Source organism: Pleurodeles waltl, chromosome 4_1 (genome assembly GCF_031143425.1).
Source record: "Pleurodeles waltl isolate 20211129_DDA chromosome 4_1, aPleWal1.hap1.20221129, whole genome shotgun sequence".
In the NCBI taxonomy this organism is placed as follows: Eukaryota; Metazoa; Chordata; class Amphibia; order Caudata; family Salamandridae; genus Pleurodeles; species Pleurodeles waltl.
The window spans coordinates 992,661,966-992,683,583 of record NC_090442.1 but is presented as its reverse complement, the minus strand read 5'-3'; the positions used below and the strand labels follow the sequence as shown (position 1 = coordinate 992,683,583).

At 44.0% G+C, this 21,618-nt stretch overlaps 1 protein-coding gene across 2 annotated transcripts in view; it reads right to left on the bottom strand.

The window, feature by feature from the left end:
• The window catches only part of LAMB1 (laminin subunit beta 1), a 728,031-nt gene that overhangs the window by 604,061 nt on the left and 102,352 nt on the right, over positions 1 to 21,618 (bottom strand). For both annotated transcript variants that reach the window (XM_069229822.1, XM_069229821.1), the window contains one exon: positions 10,630 to 10,811. Coding sequence is in view for 1 of the 2 variants with exons in the window: in XM_069229821.1 (XP_069085922.1) it covers positions 10,630 to 10,811 (182 nt within the window). In the remaining variant the exon portion in view is untranslated. The remainder of the gene's footprint in view (positions 1 to 10,629; positions 10,812 to 21,618) is intronic.

The following is a 21,618-nucleotide window of genomic DNA, read 5'->3' as shown; positions in this document are numbered from 1 at the left end:
CCTTCCCTCTGGGATGAGAGGGACTTCCATAGTGGTGGCTTGCAGTGACCTGTATTGAAAACGGGTGCATGCACCCATTTCACGCAGGCTGCAATAGCAGGCCTGCACAACTCTTTGCATGGGCTCCCTATGTGTGGCACAATAAGTACTGCAGCCCACAGGGACACCTCTGCTAGTGCAGGGGTGCCCTCATACACAGATACCTGCACCCTTCCCTCTGGGATGAGAGGGACTTCCATAGTGGTGGCTTGCAGTGACCTGTATTGAAAACGGGTGCATGCACCCATTTCACGCAGGCTGCAATAGCAGGCCTGCAGAACTCTTTGCATGGGCTCCCTATGTGTGGCACAATAACTACTGCAGCCCACAGGGATCCCCTGGAATCCGAATGCCTTGGGTACCTAGGTACCATACACTAGGGACTTACATGGGGGGACCAGTATGCCAACTGAGTGAAGAAAAAGGTACAATTTACAGGAGAATGCAAAACTACTGGGGTTATGGTTAGCAGGTTCCCACCACAGTCAAACACACTGACAACAAGCAAAAAAAGGGGGGTAACAATGCCAAGAAAGAGGATACTTTCCTACACTCCTGCTCCCCCTGGACTCTTCTGTGACTTCTGGACTACGTCCCCTTCTTCCACAGGTCTTCCTCTTCAGGAATCCACTGTTGGTTTCTTAAAGTCTTGTCTGGGTGTTGCATTTTCTTCATTTTCTTCAGTTTGGGTGGTTGGGGGACAATCCAGTTATTTACTCTTTTGTTCCTGGTCGCTGGGGGGCAATGTGGTACTTATCTTTGGAGTTTTCTAGTACCCCCAGCTCCCCTCTACACATTCCATGTACCTAGGTAAAGGTCCTACATTCCCATTCCATTTTTTTTGTACATGGTTTGGGCTCCCCCTAGGGTCACTATTGTCTTTTTGCATTAGCACTGTTTTCTATCACACTTTATGCCTATTACTGATTACTAGTGTATATATGTAGTATGTTTACTTACCTCCTATTGGAGGGTTGCCTATCTAGTGTTTTGGTACTGTGTTACTGTAATAAAAACCCTTTTTTTTCGTAACGCTGAGTGTTTTCTTTCATGTGTGTAAGTGCTGTGTGTCTACAGTGGTAGTGCATGAGCTCTGAATGTCTTCTACATAAGTTTTGGCTGCTCATCCACAGCTACTTTTAGAAAGCCTGGCTTCTAGACACTGCCTACATTTCACTGATAGGGGAACCCTGGACCTGGTATAAGGTGTAAGTACCATAGGTACCCATCACACACCAGGCCCGCTTTCTACACCCACCCACAGGGGAACCCTTAAGTAGCCCTATAAGGGGGTTGGTCACACTCTTAAGTGACCCACCTAACCAGTCACATGCTCCCAGGGGCCCCTCCTCATCTTGTTTCAAGGATGGCAGAATTAAGTGGCCACCTGGGAGAGCTCTGTACACCTTCCTAGAGGAGGAGCTGGACGGGGGTGGAGGTTACTCCCCAGTCCTTTGTGCAGTTTTGCACCAGAGCAGGACCTGCAGGTTGCTGAACTGATGCAAACCGGATTATGCAAGGAGGGCACAAAATGTGCCCTTCAAAGCTGTATGGTGGCACTCAGATGCCACCCCACCTCAGTCCTTAGAGTTATAATACACAGTGGGAGGTGGTCACACCTCTCCCTTGCAGGGAATCCTTTATTCTGCCTCTCCAGCCTGAGACAGGCTTGCCAGCAGGAGGGCAGGCAAGTGTCTGAGGTCAGCAGCAGCGTGGGCTGGCAGCTAGATCCCATGAGGCTGCACAGGCAGAACTAGGGGATCTTCTAAGGAACCCCCAGAGTAGTACACCGATTCCAGTGCTAGTTGCATGATTTCAACATGTTTGATACCAAACATGCCTAGGTTCGGAGAAGCCTCTATGTAGTTGGACCACTTGTGTTGACCAGTGTCCACTGCATACCTTAAGATGGCTTTCCCACACTTACAGAGTCCAGGAAATGGGGCTAGGATATGTAGGGGTACCCTCACACTTAGGGGCATGCACTCTGCCCTGGGGCTGAAGGGCCTACCAGAGGGGAAACTTACAGTGTCTATGTGCAGTGACCAGGATATAAGACAAGTATTTTATCTGTGGTGAAGTTGTTCATGCACCATTTCACGCAGACTGCAATGGCAGACTTGCAGCCACAGTTTGCATGGGCCGCTGTGGATGGCACAATACATGCTGAAGCGCATGGGCGTCCCCTGGTGTACCAATGCCCTGGGTATCCAAGTACCACATATTAGTGACTTACATAGGTGCACCAGTATGCCAATTGTGGGTGTTAAACATTTACCAGCAACCAAATTTATAGGAGGGAGCACAGACACTAGGGTCCTGATTAGCAGGATCCCAGTGAACTACAGTCTAACACAAAGATCAGGCAAAAAGTGGGGGTAGCTATGCTAGAAAAATGGCACTTCCCTACACTACATGGAGAAGGTTTATAGTCATTGGTAAAAGTTGAGTGTGTGTTTTTTTTTTTTTTTTTTTTTTTTTAAATCAGCCAGGCTAGCATGAGCATGGGACCCACTCCTGGGCATACCCAGAAACCGGTTGTAGGAAGTTGGCTCTGTATGCACTATTTCAAAGTAAGGAATAGTATGCACAGAGTCCAAGGGTTCCCCTTAGAGGTAAGATAGTGGCAAAAAGAGAGAATACTAATGCTCTATTTTGTGGTAGTGTGGTCGAGCAGTAGGCTTATCAAAGGAGTAGTGTTAAGCATTTGTTGTACATACACACAGGCAATAAATGCGGAACACACACTGAGACAAATCCAGCCAATAGGTTTTGTTATAGAAAAATATATTTTCTTAGTTTATTTTAAGAACCACAGGTTCAAATTTTACATGTAATATCTCATTTGAAAGATATTGCAGGTAAGTACTCTAGGAACTTTGAATCATTACTTTAGCATGTATACTTTTTACATAAAACACAATAAGCTGTTTTAAAAGTGGACACAGTGCAATTTTCACAGTTCCTGGGGGAGGTAAGTTTTTGTTAGTTTTGTCAGGTAAGTAAATCACTTACAAGTCTCAGGTTTGGGTCCAAGGTAGCCCACCGTTGGGGGTTCAGAGCAACCCCAAAGTTATCACACCAGCAGCTCAGGGCCGGTCAGGTGCAAAGGTCAAAGAGGTGCCCAAAACACATAGGCTTCAATGGAGAGAAGGGGGTGCCCCGGTTCCAGTCTGCCAGCAGGTAAGTACCCGCGTCTTCGGAGGGCAGACCAGGGGGGTTTTGTAGGGCACCGGGGGGGACACGAGTCAGCACAGAAAGTACACCCTCAGCAGCGCGGGGGCGGCCGGGTGCAGTGTGCAAACACGCGTCAGGTTCACAATGGTTTTCAATGAGAGATCAAGGGATCTCTTCAGCGTCGCAGGCAGGCAAGGGGGGGGCTCCTCGGGGTAGCCACCACCTGGGCAAGGGAGAGGGCTTCCTGGGGGTCACTCATGCACCGAAGTTCCGTTCCTTCAGGTGCTGGGGGCTGCGGGTGCAGGGTCTTTTCCAGCCGTCGGGAAATGGAGTTCAGACAGTCGCGGTCAGGGGGAGCCTGGGGATTCCCTCTGCAGGAGTCGCTGTGGGGCTCAGGGGGGACAACTTTGGTTACTCACAGTCGTAGAGTCGCCGGAGGGTCCTCCCTGAGTTGTTTGTTCTCCACCAGTCGAGTCGGGGTCGCCGTGTGCAGTGTTGCAAGTCTCACGCTTCTTGCGGGGAGTTGCAGGGGTCTTTAAATCTGCTCCTTGTAACAAAGTTGCAGTTCTTTTGGAGCAGTGCCGCTGTCCTCGGGAGTTTCTTGTCTTTTTCGAAGCAGGGCAGTCCTCAGAGGATTCAGAGGTCGCTGGTCCCTTGGAAAGCGTCGCTGGAGCAGGTTTCTTGGGAAGGCAGGAGACAGGCCGGTAAGTCTGGGGCCAAGGCAGTTGGTGTCTTCTGTTCTTCCTCTGCAGGGGTTTTTCAGCTCAGCAGTCCTTCTTCTTGTTAGTTGCAGGAATCTGTTTTTCTAGGTTCAGGGGAGCCCTTAAATACTAAATTTAAGGGCGTGTTTAGGTCTGGGGGGTTAGTAGCCAATGGCTACTAGCCCTGAGGGTGAGTACACCCTCTTTGTGCCTCCTCCCAAGGGGAGGGGGTCACATCCCTAATCCTATTGGGGGAATCCTCCATCTACAAGATGGAGGATTTCTAAAAGTTAGAGTCACTTCAGCTCAGGACACCTTAGGGGCTGTCCTGACTGGCCAGTGACTCCTCCTTGTTGTTCTCTTTGTTTCCTCCAGCCTTGCCGCCAAAAGTGGGGGCCGTGGCCGGAGGGGGCGGGCAACTCCACTAAGCTGGAGTGTCCTGCGGTGCTGTGACAAAGGGGTGAGCCTTTGAGGCTCACCGCCAGGTGTTACAGCTCCTGCCTGGGGGAGGTGTTAGCATCTCCACCCAGTGCAGGCTTTGTTACTGGCCTCAGAGTGACAAAGGCACTCTCCCCATGGGGCCAGCAACATGTCTCTAGTGTGGCAGGCTGCTGGAACCAGTCAGCCTACACAGATAGTCGGTTAGGTTTCAGGGGGCACCTCTAAGGTGCCCTCTGGGGTGTATTTTACAATAAAATGTACACTGGCATCAGTGTGCATTTATTGTGCTGAGAAGTTTGATACCAAACTTCCCAGTTTTCAGTGTAGCCATTATGGTGCTGTGGAGTTCGTGTAAAACAGACTCCCAGACCATATACTCTTATGGCTACCCTGCACTTACAATGTCTAAGGTTTTGCTTAGACACTGTAGGGGCACAGTGCTCATGCACTGGTGCCCTCACCTATGGTATAGTGCACCCTGCCTTAGGGCTGTAAGGCCTGCTAGAGGGGTGTCTTACCTATACTGCATAGGCAGTGAGAGGCTGGCATGGCACCCTGAGGGGAGTGCCATGTCGACTTACTCATTTTGTTCTCACTAGCACACACAAGCTGGTAAGCAGGGTGTCTGTGCTGAGTGAGGGGTCTCTAGGGTGGCATAAGACATGCTGCAGCCCTTAGAGACCTTCCCTGGCATCAGGGCCCTTGGTACCAGAGGTACCAGTTACAAGGGACTTATCTGGATGCCAGGGTGTGCCAATTGTGGAATCAAAAGTACAGGTTAGGGAAAGAACACTGGTGCTGGGGCCTGGTTAGCAGGCCACAGCACACTTTCAATTCAAAACATAGCATCAGCAAAGGCAAAAAGTCAGGGGGTAACCATGCCAAGGAGGCATTTCCTTACACCGGTCCTGGATTCTTGTTCCTGGCCCAGGGAGGAACTAGCCTGGCAGTTCAGGCTGGACTGTTCTCATGGGGAGCAGGGTCAAGACTGATTTGCATAAGGTTGGGTCCAAAGTGGGTGGCGTGGGGAGCGAACAAAATGATGGATTAAACCTAGATCTGCGACTGGGGGGTGAAAGTTTACCTCATTTAGCATTCCGTCCATCATCTGTCCTTCTTGCTTTTAAGAATGATTCAAAGCATTACATCCATCACTTTGTTGCTGTTGCAACTAATACAATGCAAGCATCCCTCTGTAAAAATAATGCAAAAAAACCACTGCTTATGTTTTTAGGGATCTTACTATTTACGTCCTGTACGAAGCTTAAATCTCACATGAATGATAGGCAATGACTAGCAAGCAATGGAAAAGTCATAGTGCAAGCTAATAGTGAAAAATCTATTGCAAACTTATATTAGGCATATAGCCCGCCCGTTGTTTACCACTGATGAGCTTTATGATCAGTCATTTAGTTGCTTTTTGTCAATGGCGGTTTATTTTTTTGGTCCCTCTCCTGGAGCATAGCCACTTTGTGATTCTTTTGATTGGCTGTCTTTCGTTCTTTCACTTCTCACAGTTAGAACTACTGCTTTGTTTCTTTTTCATTAAGCATTCCATGACACTGCATGTGTTTTCTAGTTCTGTCCTTCGTGTGCTGCTTTCTCCAGTTAAATATTCACCCTTTTCCTGGCACTGCGTTGCACCTCAACCCTCACAGGGTTTTTTTGTAAGAGCAAAGCAATAGGGATTTTTTTGATGGTATATAACTGAAAGCACACTTATTTTAATTATGATATTTACGAAGCACATACATCCTAAAGTACCTTAGTGCTGGGAAAAAAATATCAATGTAACAGCTGAAAATGTACAAATAATTCATATCCTATTGAATGAAAAGCCAGGTCTTGATTAGCTTCCTACATTTCAGTAACAACCGTTTGGTTTTAATTGGGGAGAGAAGGGAGTTCCACAGTTTTGCCCCAACTACTGAACTGTCTCTGAGCCTTGATCTGGAAAATCTGGGTACCTTTACTAATAACACCTGTTTGAATCTCCAGATTACATTTCGGAAAGTAAAAGAGAAACGGCTTGTTAGAGGGTCATATTTTCCCTCTCCAACGATTTTTGAACTACACACAATCCTTTGAAGTTGATCAATTGCTGAACTGTCAGACAATCGAGTGAAGCTAACACTACTGAGATGGAACTGAATTTGTTGATGTTTAATATTAGTTTGGTTGGTGCATTTTGAACAATTTGCAACATTTTAATGGATTCGGTTGGAAGTACTAAATGCACAGTTAAAATAGTATAATCTAGTAGTTATAATGAATCGACAATTTGAACACTTTCTTGAACTGAAAAAGTAGAAATGATTCTCTCTAAAAGCTTCCGGTGGAAGAAAAAAAATGCCCATTACAGTAACTAAATCTATCTGATGCCATGTAGGAGATGAACAATAAAGGTGATAATACCAACCCTTTAGGTGTAACACTACTTAAGGGCTTTTTTCTTGACAAATAAGTACCGAGTTCCACCTTTTATCAGAAAAGCTGCAAAATCATTTTAATGTATTTTTCTTCTCGAGTGTCTTACCCTCACTTTAAGACACTATATTTTTTCTGAATTCAGATAAATAAAAATGGACAAAATTGCTTGCATACTTTGGGAACCCAATTTTCAACTGAGTTAATCTACTGCTAACGACAATGTTATGATATAAAGAAGTCCAGGTTGTTTTTAAATAAGTACACTTTCAATCTCCTTCTCTTCTTGGCAACCTCTCTTATGGGGTTAGAAAAGAGCTAAAACATGTAAATTTAAGTAGCTCAGTACAGAAAGCGCAACACCTACAAAACATTTTCCATTCCCATCGAATCTACAAAATTTCAGGATGATGGAATCATTATCGATAGCCACTCCTTAGTCTTCATCATCATAGTAGGCTCACCGCTACACCATGATCAAACAGAGGAAAACCAGCATGGATAGCGCCAGTGAACCATGGATGTAAGAAACAAAAGCGTTCACACCAACAATTTTTCAACAGGGAAAAACCAACATGGATATCACCAAAAAATACCTGAGGATGCAAGACTGTAAAGGGCTCCAAGGGCTCCACACCAACAATGACTAATGGTGGAACCAACAAATGCCAGCAGAGAATCCAAGGTTTGGCATTCTAAGGCCTTCACACCAATAAAACCAGTGGAAAGCTAACATGGATATGAACAATAAACACAGAATACAACTGACAAAGATCATCTTGCCAGTTATGGCTAAACAAGAAAAACAATATTGATACCATCACAGATTCAAGGACGTAAGAAATGAAAAACTTCACACCAACAATAACAATACAGGAAAACCAAAACGAGAACCATTAAATAAACCAAAATGCAAATAATGAAGGTGTTTCTATCAGCAACATTTGAGTTTCAAGGTTGTAACCTAGGCAGGCTGAACAATAAGTCAATCATCACTCTGAATCAAGGTGGCATTAAGCTAAAAATGCATTTTATACTCATGAAAAATTATTACGCTTGCTTAAAAAAACAAAGCAATTTCAATCAAACTGTGATACTGTAACAAATAAAAACAAATGACAGAGTTTGAGATCTTTGCGTCTTGGTTTCTGCAGCTAGTGTGTGGTTTCCAGCAACATCTGGCAGTTTCCCCAAAATCTGCAATGGGCAGTCTGCTGTGTGGCACACGCTACAGAGAGTATGTGTGTCAAAGACTTTTTGTAGATATTCCAATTTTTCACTAAACCTGAAGGAGTATAGAAGTATTTCTGTCTATTGCAGGCAAGTTTTAGTGGGTTACTAATTTTGGTGGCCACCCTGAGACTAGTTTGGCTGTTTCAGGTGAATAGGTATTTTTGGATTTCTGCAGACTTGCAGCTTCACTGGGAAACGAGTAGAATCCAGGAAATTGGGGAGGGTGGGTTTCACTGTAGCAGAGGAAACACAAAGGAGTCTGTGGTGACTAACTCAACTACCTATGAGGTAGCTCTTAGACATACAGGCTGGCGAACCATTAAATGATAATATCCCAGCACAAAGGTGACTCCCCCATCATGTGCAGCACACACATTTGTGTAGTCCAATGGACAGCACAAACTCACTCATCAACAGATTTACTTCAAGACTTAGTCAGATACGATGAAGATGCGGGACCCCAGTTATCATAGACTGTACAGACTTTTTGCAGGATGAAGCAGTATATAGAAAGGGGTACAGGAAAAAAGTTATTTGGGCTGATGAAGAATAATAGAACTAGCATGGTGAATGCTACCTGGCCTAGTAAAAGTCAGCAGTAGTTACTCTCAGAAAAGGGGTTCGCATTGAGTGACCCCTTACATCAGGGCCCAGCTCTGATATCACAAAATACAGTTAAGTGAGACCCTCCCGAGGACCTGACGAAATGGGCTAAAATACTTGATCCCGTTCATAACACATTTCCTTGATCTAGAGGAGGAATGGATTATTGAGATGGTTGGGGTGGCTCTCTACATTATGTACTCATTTATTGTATAATTATGTCGAACCACATAACACAAATATCATTACCTGTTTTTGAGGTATTATCCATCTTTGTAAGCGCATTCATACTGTACCATATGTCTGCTCTTGACCCTTGTGTGTGTGGGGGGGGGAGGGAGGTTTGGCAGTCTCCATCTTTGCTGGATAATGCACTGTTATTGGCTGTATACGTTAAATAAGATTTTGGCAAAAAAAAGGAGAACCTCAAGTAGTCTCAATGCTGTTGAGCTCTCTCTAAAAAACACAGGGCAGCACTGAGAAGCACAAGGGCAGGATATCTCAAAATCACAACGCTACAATGGTACTGAAACGTCTAATGTTACTGGAGTTCTTGAGGGTGGCCCTCTTGGGACTGGTTTTAACCACTCTCCAGCATAAGCCATAACAGAAGGAGGGAGCAGGTTCTGTTCCACTCCTAAATTCTCGGCATTGGGCAGATTGTCTTGGAAGGCTAGGTCAATGCGCTTTAACCATCATCCAACAATTCCATTCTACCATTACAGTTAGCGTCAGTGGGTTAATAAGCAGTTTACTCCCCCTGGTGTTTAACCTAGTTCATTTAGGGGTATCTGAGCAGATCCATAATTCTCAAGAGTCGTTCTTGGGCAGTATGTGAACATCAAGGTTTGTGCCTTTGGATCAGGGAATCGTTCACAAATTATCTCCTGTGCCTTACTGCTCTAAACACAAGTTTTAAAGGCATGCCTTCTATCTCATGCAACTGGGCAAGATGACTCCGAAGGGGTCGTGAAAGCCTAGATGCAAAGTCCTCTCACAGTGTGCATTAAAATCTCTCTCCAACAAACGCGGCCTGTCCATCCTACTAGGGACCTGCCCTGTTTCATAGATATTCAAGAAACGATTCTGTCGAGTGCCATTTACCGCTCTAAAAATATGATGCTAGGTCCCATAGGCAGGATTCTTCTGTTTTAAATGTATTGTGCTAGGTTGTTGAATATGCGGCAGGGCAAGTGATGAGAAAGCTGAATAATGTAAAAAGTAATCAAGAACCTCGGAACAGGAAAAAAACAATATTTCAGTTAACGCTGCTGGGCAAAGATGAAAAGCGCGCAGAGACCATTTTAGAACAATAGCCAGCTTTTGAGGAACACTTGTAATTACTGTCAAACTTCTGAGGTGGAAGCCGTCTAGACAGTTTTTTACAACACTGGAGACATGTGAATAAAGTTAAGTGCGCTGCTGAAATACAAGCAACCGGAAGAGACAAATGCAAGCTGAAGCGTCACAGCAGCTGGATTAAAGAGATGAAGTCCTCAAAAACACACCTCGCGATTCCAGCGTTAAAGAATTTAAATCTAAAACATATCCGAAGTAGTTCAAAATGATTTCACAGAGAAAGTTTAAAAAATGTTCGTTGTTTTAGAAAACACAAGATACAGTCACTGGCTGCACTCTCTGGCAATTGTTCGACACAACAGCATAAACATTTGTTTGCTGTGCGTTTTACAATCAGTGTGCAAACTTGCAAGCATATTTCCCTCCTCCCACTGCTCTTTCCAGGGAAGGACGGGGGCTTCTCTGTTGACTGTAACGTGCAAAAGGGAAAGAAAGAAAAAAATCCTCGCAGGTCCAACTGTACAAACAATGAGTGCCTGATGACAGCTTCTCCGCCAGATGTTCGCCATAAAGTGCTTGGGGAGGCTATGGGAACATTTTTGAAGCTCAAGTGTGGGAGGGGAGACTGGTGGGGGGGTGCTGTGATGAGATGCTGCAGCTGAGGTCGTTCAACCCACACACTCCCAAGGGATGCAGTACTGTTCCTTACCTGCAGGTGGCTCACAATACAGTAGGGCTCGGGCTTGTGCAGTCCGCACGTGGAGGACGCCGTCAGCTGTTGCGCTCGGCCAATAAGAAGGTCGCCTGTAGCTGGGTAGCAACTTCCTTCCGCGCAGCCATAGCTGAACTCTGGCTCCTGGGCTTGTGTGTGAAGGCACGTGAGGCACAGTACTGAGGAAACACGGGTTAAATAGCAGAAAATTATTCAGTGGGTGGAAGTAGTAGGGAATTGGTAATCATGAAAAAATGAATGAAATTTGGACTATTAAACTATGCAAGCATCAAAACGTGAGCTAGTTTCAACAGCTCAACAACCAAATACATGGATACTCCTGCAAATAGGCATATCATGATGCGTGAAATTTGCTAATTTGAGAACTATAGAATGAATTCAACAAACATTCCAGAGGTTGACTATTTAGTGACAGTGGTGGTATGTGGTCAATAAAAACAACATAAAAAGCTCTACATATTCCGGTTTACACATGGCAGCCAACACACACTGCCCAGCAGTCATCATTAAGTGATTTCACAATTAATTTAATGACACTTGGTGTGAGAAAGTAGCCTCTTTATAGCATGGTTACCCCCACTTTGGGCCTGTTTGTGAGTGTGTGTCAGTGTGTTTTTACTGTGTCACTGGGATCCTGCTAGCCAGGACCCCAGTGCTTATAGTTTGTGGCCTAATGTGTAGTGCCTAACTGGGTCACTAAGGCTCTGCTAATCAGATCCTCAGTGATTATGCTCTCTGTGCTTTTAAATTTGTCACTGTAGGCCAGCGACTTCATTTTCTAATTTCAATTGGCATACTAGATCCCCTAGTATATGGTACCTAGGTACCCAGGGCACTGGGGTTCCAGGAGATCCATATGGGCTGCAGCATTTCTTTTGCCACCCATAGGGAGCTCAGACAAACCCTTACACAGGACTGCCATTGAAGCCTGCGTGAAATAGTGCACACACCATTTCACAGCCATTTTCAATGCACTTAAGTAACTTATAAGTCACCTATATGTCTAACCTTCACTTGCTGAAGGTTAGGTGCAAAGTTACTAAGTGTGAGAGCACCCTTGTACTAGCAAAGGTGCCACCACATAGTTCTGGGCCATTTCCCCAGACTTTGTGAGTGCGGAGACACCATTACACGCGTGCACTACATATAGGTCAATACCTATATGTAGCTTCACAATGGTAACTCCGAATGTGGCCACGTAACATGTCTAAGATCATGGAATTGTCCCCCCCATTCCAAATCTGGTATTGGGGAGCCAATTCCGTGCATCCTGGGAGCTCCACTATGGACCCCCAGTACTGCCAAACCAGCTCTGAGGCTTGCACTGCAGCTAAAGATGCTGGCACCTAACAGACAGGGTTCTGCCCTCCTGGGGTCTGGGCAGCCCAGTCCCAGGAAGGCAGAACAAAGCATTTCCTCGGAGAACACCCTCTCCCTTTGGAAATACGTGTTACAGGCTGGGGAGGGGTAGCCCCCCCCCCCCAGCCTCTGGGTATGGTTTGAAGGGCACAGATGGTGCCCTCCTTGCATAAACCAGTCTACACCGGTTCAGGGACCCCTTCTCCCCTGCTCTGGCACGAAAATGGACAAAGGAAAGGGGAGTGACCACTCCCCTGTCCTCACCACCACAGGGGGGGTGCCCGGAGCTTCTCCAGTGTGTCCCAGACTTCAGCCATCTTGCTTTGCAAGGTGTGGGGGCACTCTGGAGGGCTCCGAGTGGCCAGTGCCAGCAGGTGACGTCAGAGACCCCTCCTGATAGGTCCATACCTGATAAGGTGGCCAATTCCCCTCTCAGGGCTATTTAGGGTCTCTCCTGTGGGTTCTCTTCAGATTCTGCTTGCAAGTTTCCTTTAGGAATCCTCTGCAACAACTTCAGACTCTTCTGAACTCGGATCAACCGCAACCTGCTCCAAGAAATTCTGTAACTGCAACTAAGTGTCTACAAGAGACACTTTTCTTCAGCAACCTCAGCTCCAAGTCAGCAACTGCAACCGTTTCCACAGTATGCATGCTCTGGGGACTCCCTGTCTTCATCCTGCACCCGAAGAACCAAAGAAATCTCCCGTTGAGTGACGGAGTCACTCCCCTGCTCCAAGCAGGCACCTTCCAAGATGACGACCTGTACCCTGGGACTCCACTCCCAGAGACGAGGGTGCTCCTAAGGACACAGAGGGTGGACATCATCGACATAGTCTGTCCTGAGGTCCTGCTGACGCAATTTGGAGGAGGTAAGACCTTGCCTTCTCCAAGAGCGATGGTACCCCTGTGTACTGCGTCTTCTCCGCCTCCTGAGACCTCTAAACTCTTACAAAATTCATTCGTGCACAGCCTGGCACAGGTCCCCAGCACTCCATCCTGCGACGCTCAACTCGCTGAGTTGTTCTCCGGCGGCGTGGGACCACCTTTTGTTGTGCTGCATCAACTGTGTTTTGCACCTCCTTTGAACCCGGATCCTGTGGCTCCTGGGGGTGCTGGCTGGCATCCTTAGGGCTCTCTAAAGTGCCGAGAGCCCCCTCTTCCTCCTCACACAGAGTTGAGGCCCCAGGTCCCTCCTGGGTCCATCCAGCACCATTTTGACGGAAAACGCACTTTTGTTGTAGCCAAGGCTTGTTGGCGCCTTCCAACACGAAATCTCACCTGCAACGATCTTCACGCTGTAGGACATCTTTTGCATCATACAGGAACCCGCTGGCATCTCCCTAGGGTGCATTTATGCAGTCTTCAACTAACCAGGGACTCTTCTTTTGCACCCTCTTCTGGGTTGGCAGGGGCTCCTGTCCTTCCTGGAACTTCTTTTGACTTCTGGACTTGGTCCCCTTCCTTTGCAGGTCTTCAGGTCCAATAATCCAGCAGTTGCTCTTTGCAGACTTGGTTGGCTGCTGCAAAATCCCCAAAACGAGGTGTAGTGTGTCCTAAGGAAACTTGCAGTACTTTCCTCCTGCTTTTCTGGGGTCTGGGGTGGGGTAATTTACTTACCTTTTCTATATTCTTACTCTCCCAGCGATTCTGCACACACTACACTTGTCTAGGGGGGGGAATTTGTGATTCACATTCCACTGTCTTAGTATATCGTTTGTGTTGCCCATAGACCTATTTTCTCCCATTGCATTCTATAGGATTTCCTACTGTTTGCATTGTTCTATGATTATTTACTTGTCTAATTTTGGTGTCTAGTGTATATATTGTGTATAATACTTACCTCCAGAAGGAGTATTGTCTCTAAGATATTTTTGGTACTGTGTCACCCAAAATACCTTTATTTTTCTTAACACTGAGTATTGTCTTTACTTGTGCATAAGTACTGTGTAACTATAAGTGGTATTGCATGAGCTTTGCACGTCTCCTAGTTCAGCCTAAGCTGCTCTGCTATAGCTACCCCTATTAGCCTAAGCTGCTAGAACACTGCTACTTCACTAATAATGGATAATTGGACCTGGTCTAAGGTGTAAGTACTCAAGTTACCCACTACAAACCAGGCCAGCCTCCTACACTTGGGCGAGACAACAAATGAATAGGCATTGTAGAGCGAAGGGTACGGCTTGGCTATAAAGGTCCGTGCACAAGCCAAGCCTTGAAAAGATTTGGCATGTAAATAAATCATACATGAAACATCATGTAAAAATATGATGAAGGCTCCTCAAAATTCAAAGTTATTTAACATGTGTAAGCGTTTCACCTTCTACATCATATTATGTCAATGCCGTGGGAAGAATTTACTGAAAGTAATAGTTTTAAAACATAAACTTAGAAAAATATCTGCCCTTGATGACACCAATGCCATGAAAATACTAAGAGGCAAGTCAGAGGTTGTATGTACTCTATATGTGGCCTAGAATCTTAATATAGATGGCACCTTACTTGACATATGATGGAAAGTTAATAACCGTTTAGTTATCATAGGTGCAAAGACAGCCGTTGAATAATGGGATTATCAGTCGCCAGTCAGGACTGGGTATATATAAGTGTTCCTACCAGACTATTATTTTAAAAATCTTATTTAAATTGTATTATCCAATAAACAATGAACTTAAGAGAAAAATTTCAAAAGAACTAATGAGTAGTCAGAGAAAACAGACTCACCGGTAAGAGGGATTACTGGTAATGCAAATTCATAATGTGTCATATAAGAGGCTGTAATCACCAGCAAAATCAAAAAGGGCATCAGTGCAACTTTATTTACCATGAAAGGTATTGTGTCAGACAAGCAAAGACATTTCTAATATTTCATATCACGTTGTTAATTAACATCCCTTTGTATTTAGCCTCAAGTGTTTACATTAAGGCACAAATTTCTGAAGAAAACTCTTCATTGGGAGGAAGATGGCAAAAAACAAACAGTATCAGATAATCCTGTAAGGATTTATTTCAGGGCCTGATTTAGCAGATTAATTTAATAATACACACTTGTTTCAGGATAATTATTACCACTGGCTATAAATCATTAGTGTGGTAGTAAATGTAGGTACCATATAGAAAAGATAATTTTTACCATTTATTATCACAAGACATAATATGGGAAAGTGCTTAATGCAGCAACTTATACTTTTCAATCTAGCTAACCACCTACAACTAATTACCTCAGTTGTAACTGGTTAACTAGTTATAATCTTCCTAGTGTGGCAGATGTGGTTGCTGCGTCCATTAAATCCAGCAAGGAGAAAAAGCTAGAGCCACGCTGAAAGTAGGATAAATACCTAGCAAAATGCTCTTCTATAGGGAAATTGAAGGGAAAGTAGTCCAAAGCATGGCTTGGAAGATCTGTGCATGCTTGTCCTATTAGCTTCTTTCCTGGCCTGCCTTAAACTTACCACTAGTACAGTCGACAGTCTGCAATTCTGTCACAACAATCAACAGTACAGCCTCAGTTCGACTGGTAAGAGAGTGTAGCCTAAGTGTCTCCAGCTCATAGTCAAATTAGGCTACTGCCCACTCATACAGGCAACAAAGTAACGTGTTGGAAGTCAGATGACTGGAGTGAGGGTAGAGGCGTTTTACCTGTCCCCAGGAGAGGAAAGGACCTTCTGATACTGCACCCATGGAATCTGACAGGCCCCCCCATAACTTGAATGGTATGATGTCCAGAGAGGACGCATTTTCGGAGCCTTACATAACGGTGGATTCCCCACCCATTGCCTGATTCCTCTGTGAAGACGATAACCTGCATTTCCTTTATTTTTGGGTTTATGACCGGAAATTGTAGCTATCTGGTGAGCCGAGCCAATCAATACTTGCAAATCAGTTTTCAGTGAAACCTGCCAGCCCCTCTTTCCTGTTTCGAACTGACCACCGCCTTGCAACAAGGGAAAGTTGGACTAAGCCAATTGAGTAATCTCAGAGAACATTGACTAATTTGAAAAGCTAGACCTCTGCTTTTATGTCTCAGAAGCCCAGGGAGGTGAAAGCAAGGCACTTTCCTTTGACTGGAAGAGGATTTTTGACTATGAAGACTGCTAGTATCTTGGATGGTCTTTGAATCCCCAATAGGTAGGATAAATACACCCCTCCTCCTGCTTAAAGTCAGTAGTTGGGATTCCTCTGGACTTTAGAATCTGGCTGCATCAGAACAAGCGGACATTATAACAAGGACAGGGACCTTGAAGAAGCTCGCCACTTTGTAGCAGGAGGAACCTAAACTGCCCTGTCAGAATAGAGGGACAGACCCCTGGATGAAACCTATGTGGAGGTCATATTCAAAGCAGACAAATCTATCTAAGTTTAGTAATGTTACTGGAACCTGTTAATATGACTTTTCCCAACAAATAACCATACAAATAGTCCTTTAAGAACCCTTAATTTACTCATGAATAGACAAAAGTAAATCACAAGAGACAAGTAATGACATACAGGAATAATTTCCAAAGTAAACATATTAACTCCATAACTTTAAACATGTTTGAATTCCTGAAATAATCCCCCATCTACCCACATGGAAAACATTGTAGCTGTATATCATTGTCCATCCTTCTCCAAAATACGGACTTCATTGATCAATTCACAGAATAACTCATTCTGACTTTGCCTACAACTTTTTCCCCATGTAGAAAGGCAGTAATATACTACACCGAAGCATCTCCTGCCTGTTGATATTGTGCATAAAGTACTTCAAGGTTCACTGATCCTATCACTTACTTCTATTATTCTAAAATACACTCATGGATGTTAACCATCCATCACCACAGCACTGTCTTCTGCCAGGGGTTCTAGAAAACACTTCTAAATAATCTAACCTATAAAGCTCTAGAGGCCCGCATCACTCTTAGAAACATTAGGACTATCACGGACGTCAGTCTCCCAGTAATATAATGCAACACAAAACTCTGACACACACAACACAACTTTTCTCTGGTCTTCAGAGGTGAGTCACCTATAACTAGCAACGCTTGAGTCACAAAACAACTCAATCAGTAAAGGTGCTACCTTTAAAATAAGTGGAATTTTTGTTTAAAAACATCTCCACAACTTCTTTGAGAATTTAAAATGCAAAGCCACAAGCTCAATCCCCTTCGAAATAATACTCATATTTCCCCAAGCTAAACCAAAGCAAGCTTATTCCTTAAACTTCAATGACAATATCAATTGCACCAAATAAAACACCAGTTTCAAGGGTGAGACTCACAAATTTGAACTCAGCCCATTCTCACAATTTCAAACAATTGTTCAAAAATCTCACCAATCATCAAAAACAATATTTTAACAATTATGTAAAACAATAAATGCACCAGCTTCTACCTAAATCTTCTATCCTGTTTTATTACCGCATCTATTTTCCCCACCCGTCATTTAGGAATAGTAAACAACTTCTGAGTAATATCTCATCTCTCATGTGAAATCAACGTGCAACCTTGTAATTCAAGTAATAACTGCCTATTCGACTATAAAATGTATAAAAAACATATGGAACATTCAAGAAATATTTCCTTACAAAATCGTTATTTGAAAAAGTTAAAAATCGTTATTTTTTAAACAAAAAAAAAACAACAACAAAAAAACTTACTTAAGTGCACTGTGCAAACCACATTACATATCACCAGGAGAAAAGATTGAACAAAATGATTTGGAAAATCATAATCAAATGGATTAGTTTATCAAGGCCAGACTGACTGAGATTTGTCAGTAGTGGCATACTGGCAAAGGTTAAAAAGTCTACGACAAATGCTCCAGGCAAAGATCAGGTCTCTTGCTATAGCAACGGATCTCGGCACTTAAGTGTCAAATGTATGCATTATAAGAGACACATGGAACTCCATTATTCCAATGTTGCCTAGGATTTGTAGCAGCCACCCGTTAAGCTGTGCTTAAACATAGGGCAGAAAAACAAAGAAATGCACCCAAGATAATTCAGTACCTAAACCGTGATAATATTGAGACCCCCAAAACTGGGTTAATGAGGATTAAGGAAATGTGGCAAAGTGAAATTGAATATACAGCCACCTCGGGGTTCAACAACTTCTAAGTAACGCTCACTGAGGCACACTTGTTCAATAAGAAGGCATCAACCTCCCCAATCTTTGGTTGCTTAATGTTTTTAGTTTCAACCCACCTCCAATATATAGCTTTGATATCTTGTGCCAAGTCTTTATAAAGTCCACAAGATGTGGTTTCCACTCGCTACCCCTCTCAAGCCTTGTTGCAAATCACAGGGTAGCACCAGTGCTGCGTTTCAAGCATTACTTTTAGAAATCTGCTTATGCCGCTTTATGTATAATGCCAACTTAATGTCCAGGTAATCAATATCAGTGATCATTTCCAAAATGGGCTTCTCTCATTTCACATTAAGCCTACGTGATTTACACAGCTGGACTGCCATAACTTTGGTCATTGACACAGTTGTAGACCACGTTCTCTCTCTTTTTAAACTCCGAAAACCTGTTCAGTTTTTCAATTTGGAGATCTTTCGATGTTTGTGAGATGATCATCAGCAAATAGTTGGGTTAGAATACTGGAATATTGTTTCCACCTAAAACTGGTGCATCGTTTAAGCAATGCTCCTGAAATGCTACAACCGGATTAATATGCAATGTAAACCATGTGTGTGCCAAGACACAGCCATGGCATACATCTGTGTTTACAGACAAAGGTTTAGTTCTTTCGTTATCAGCACCTCATCTCAATCATGTGAATAACTGAATCCATTGAGCAAGCCTAAAAAAACCGGCACCGCGTTGAGTGTGTTCCAGATTGGCCATAGAAAATTGTTAAAAACAAACCAATTGTCTACAGACACCACACACCCGGCCTCTTTTGTGATTGCCATATAGTTCTCCACTCCTCAGATGAACACCCCTTATCTCCCTAGCAATGACTCTTCTGGTAACCTTAGGATTTTAGAGACATAAGATCGGAGACACTTCATCAAAGAGAATGCTGCCTATCAATTGACATCACTTGAAGTGGTTGTAAAATACGAGCACTTTTCTTTGGTTGTTCCTTGTTACAGTTAGCAACAGTCGAGGTTGCATCTGCAGAGTGCATGAAACGCACCCCAAAATTGGCTGGACTCTGCTGTTGCACTGAGCAGATGGAACTCAGTAAACCTGCTAATCCACAGTGCCTGTCTAGCTGGGTCTTGCATCATGCCTACTTACTCCACTGTAGGATACCTCGCCACAATGAAGAACACCATAGTCAGACATACCATAGCAGGAAATAAACGTTAATTACTGATGAGTCAAGTTGGTGCATGTGCATCACTAGGCACACCAGGTGTGTGTGTATTGCTGCTATGGGTAGCTCCTGGGAATCCAGCTAACAATAATCATGTGACCAATGTTTACCAATCAGGGAACTTCAGAGTAGCCCTGTTAATATCTGAAGCTTTTTACCGGAGTCTCGAACTAGAAACGCCAAACAGAAAGATACAAAGTTAGAATATTTGTAACTGTCTGACCTTCTGAATCAGTGGCAGAGATTGTGGAAAACTGTTTGTGCTATAGACTTTGAGGAATGTAAACAGAAATGCAATTTTAGTACAAGGATCACCATCCGTCCTATGAAATGGATGTCTAGATGGCCATTAAGCATCTCCTCCAGGTAACCTAAAGCAGTTTCTGGAGGAACAACAGGGCAGGGAGCCTGTGAAATCGCAGCCCAAGTTTGGAAGTGCACATGGAAATTCAAACGTGGAGGCTCTAATACTTGCCAGGAATGTAAGTACTGTGTTCAAAAATTCAACTAGTCACCCAGTAGGTCTCGTGCAGCAGCATGAAGAGAAACGCTGATGCACCCAGCTGCCAGAAATCACACTATGGTATCTGGCTCAAAGAGCTGCTTTGTTAGCATCATCAACTAAGAAGGGGAGCCCGCATCATCCCAGACATACCCTGTGCATTGTCTGGACCCCCATCCTCTGCCACCCTATGAGACCTGGAGAAACCTGTTATTTTGCCTTTTGTATTAGCAGGCAGAGATTTACCCGATTCTAGCAGTGTTGGACCCAACTACCAAGCTGCCACAGTTCTAGAGCTACTGCTGATTAAAAAGGAGGCCATGCCCCCCTTGTTCTGACCAGTAGGGAGTGCGCTAAATAAATCCATGTGCCTATTGTGGGTTACTCCAACCTATGAACACACTTACCACCATAAAATCCCAACCGCAACCGTGGTTTTGAAGGTACAGGTTTAATGAGTAATGCCCCTCTAGCCAGACTCGGTCCACAGCCCAGAGCACAGTGGACAGCTGACTCCTGTAAACTGGACTTGAACGCGTATACCACTCCAAGGGTGCTCTGGAAGTACCTACAGCAAAAAAACTGCTTTAAAGGGGAAATCCTTCTTTGACTGGGTAATGGATTTTCGACTAGTGAGGAAAGTGTACTATGGTTTTTGTTGATGCTTTTCAGCATTAGTCAAAAGAAAAAAAAAAGAAAAAATGCCTACCGTCAGTACTAAACAGTATCGTCTGAAAAAAACAAGCTTTTTGTCAAAACCAATAGATCTCACCTTTTGATGAGAAATGCAGACCTCCAGGCTTAGCTAAGAGTTTTTCCCAAAGTTGCCCAGCATTAGACACATTTAAAAAAAAAAGTGATGATGCAGATGCATAATCAATCAATGGGCACATATATGTTATAATGCAGCAACAATCCTTTTGCAGGTCTAGCGCAGAGACACTCTTCAGAGTAGCTGTGCACATTGGTAATTCCTAATTTTTGCATTCAATCATCAAGTGCCACCACAAACCTGTTCATGTCATTACACATTTGCGCCTATACATCATAACATTGGACAGCCTTTTGTATTCGGTTTTTATTTACCATTTTATGATGGCCAACTTAGAGCAGTAAATTTAAACCTAGGCAGAGAGGAGGGGAGCAATACTGGAGAGTATGGGGGAGGTTATGCATGCGCTGATGAGTGGTGCAACAGTGTGGGAAGCAATGAAGCAGGTGTGTGAGAGATGTACAGAAAAAAAATAATTTAAAGACAATAAAAACTGGAACAAGCAGGGAGGGTGTGGCGAACAGACAAGCTAGGAGAGGAGGATCAACATGGAAATCGTGGAGTTTGACAAGCGAAGCAGCACACAAGGGAGCTTGCATGAACACACAGGCACTTGCAGGGAGTGCACAAAGAAAAAGAAAAAATAAGTCCCCTGAATGTAAGCAGTGTGATACAATTCATCCTATCAAAGGAATAGTAAAGAACCTGTGCTCCAGGGAAGGAAGAAACACAAGAAAAGGAAGGAAAGCTTTCAAAAACAGAGGAAAGCAACGGGAATTGTAAGAAAGACAACAAATGGAAAGCAATGGTCTAACCCAAGTGTCAATTTTATTGGTATTGTCGACAACAGGTCTCCTTTGGGTCATCTGTATGTGAGAAGTAAAAAGCCCCAGTGCAATTAGGCGTATGTGTGCATGCGTCATCACATGTGCATAGATGAACCATTGTACTGCAAGAATGTTTTTATTTTTATTTTATAATTTACTATTCCAAGATGCCGGACAGCTATCTTGGAGGAGTAAATGGA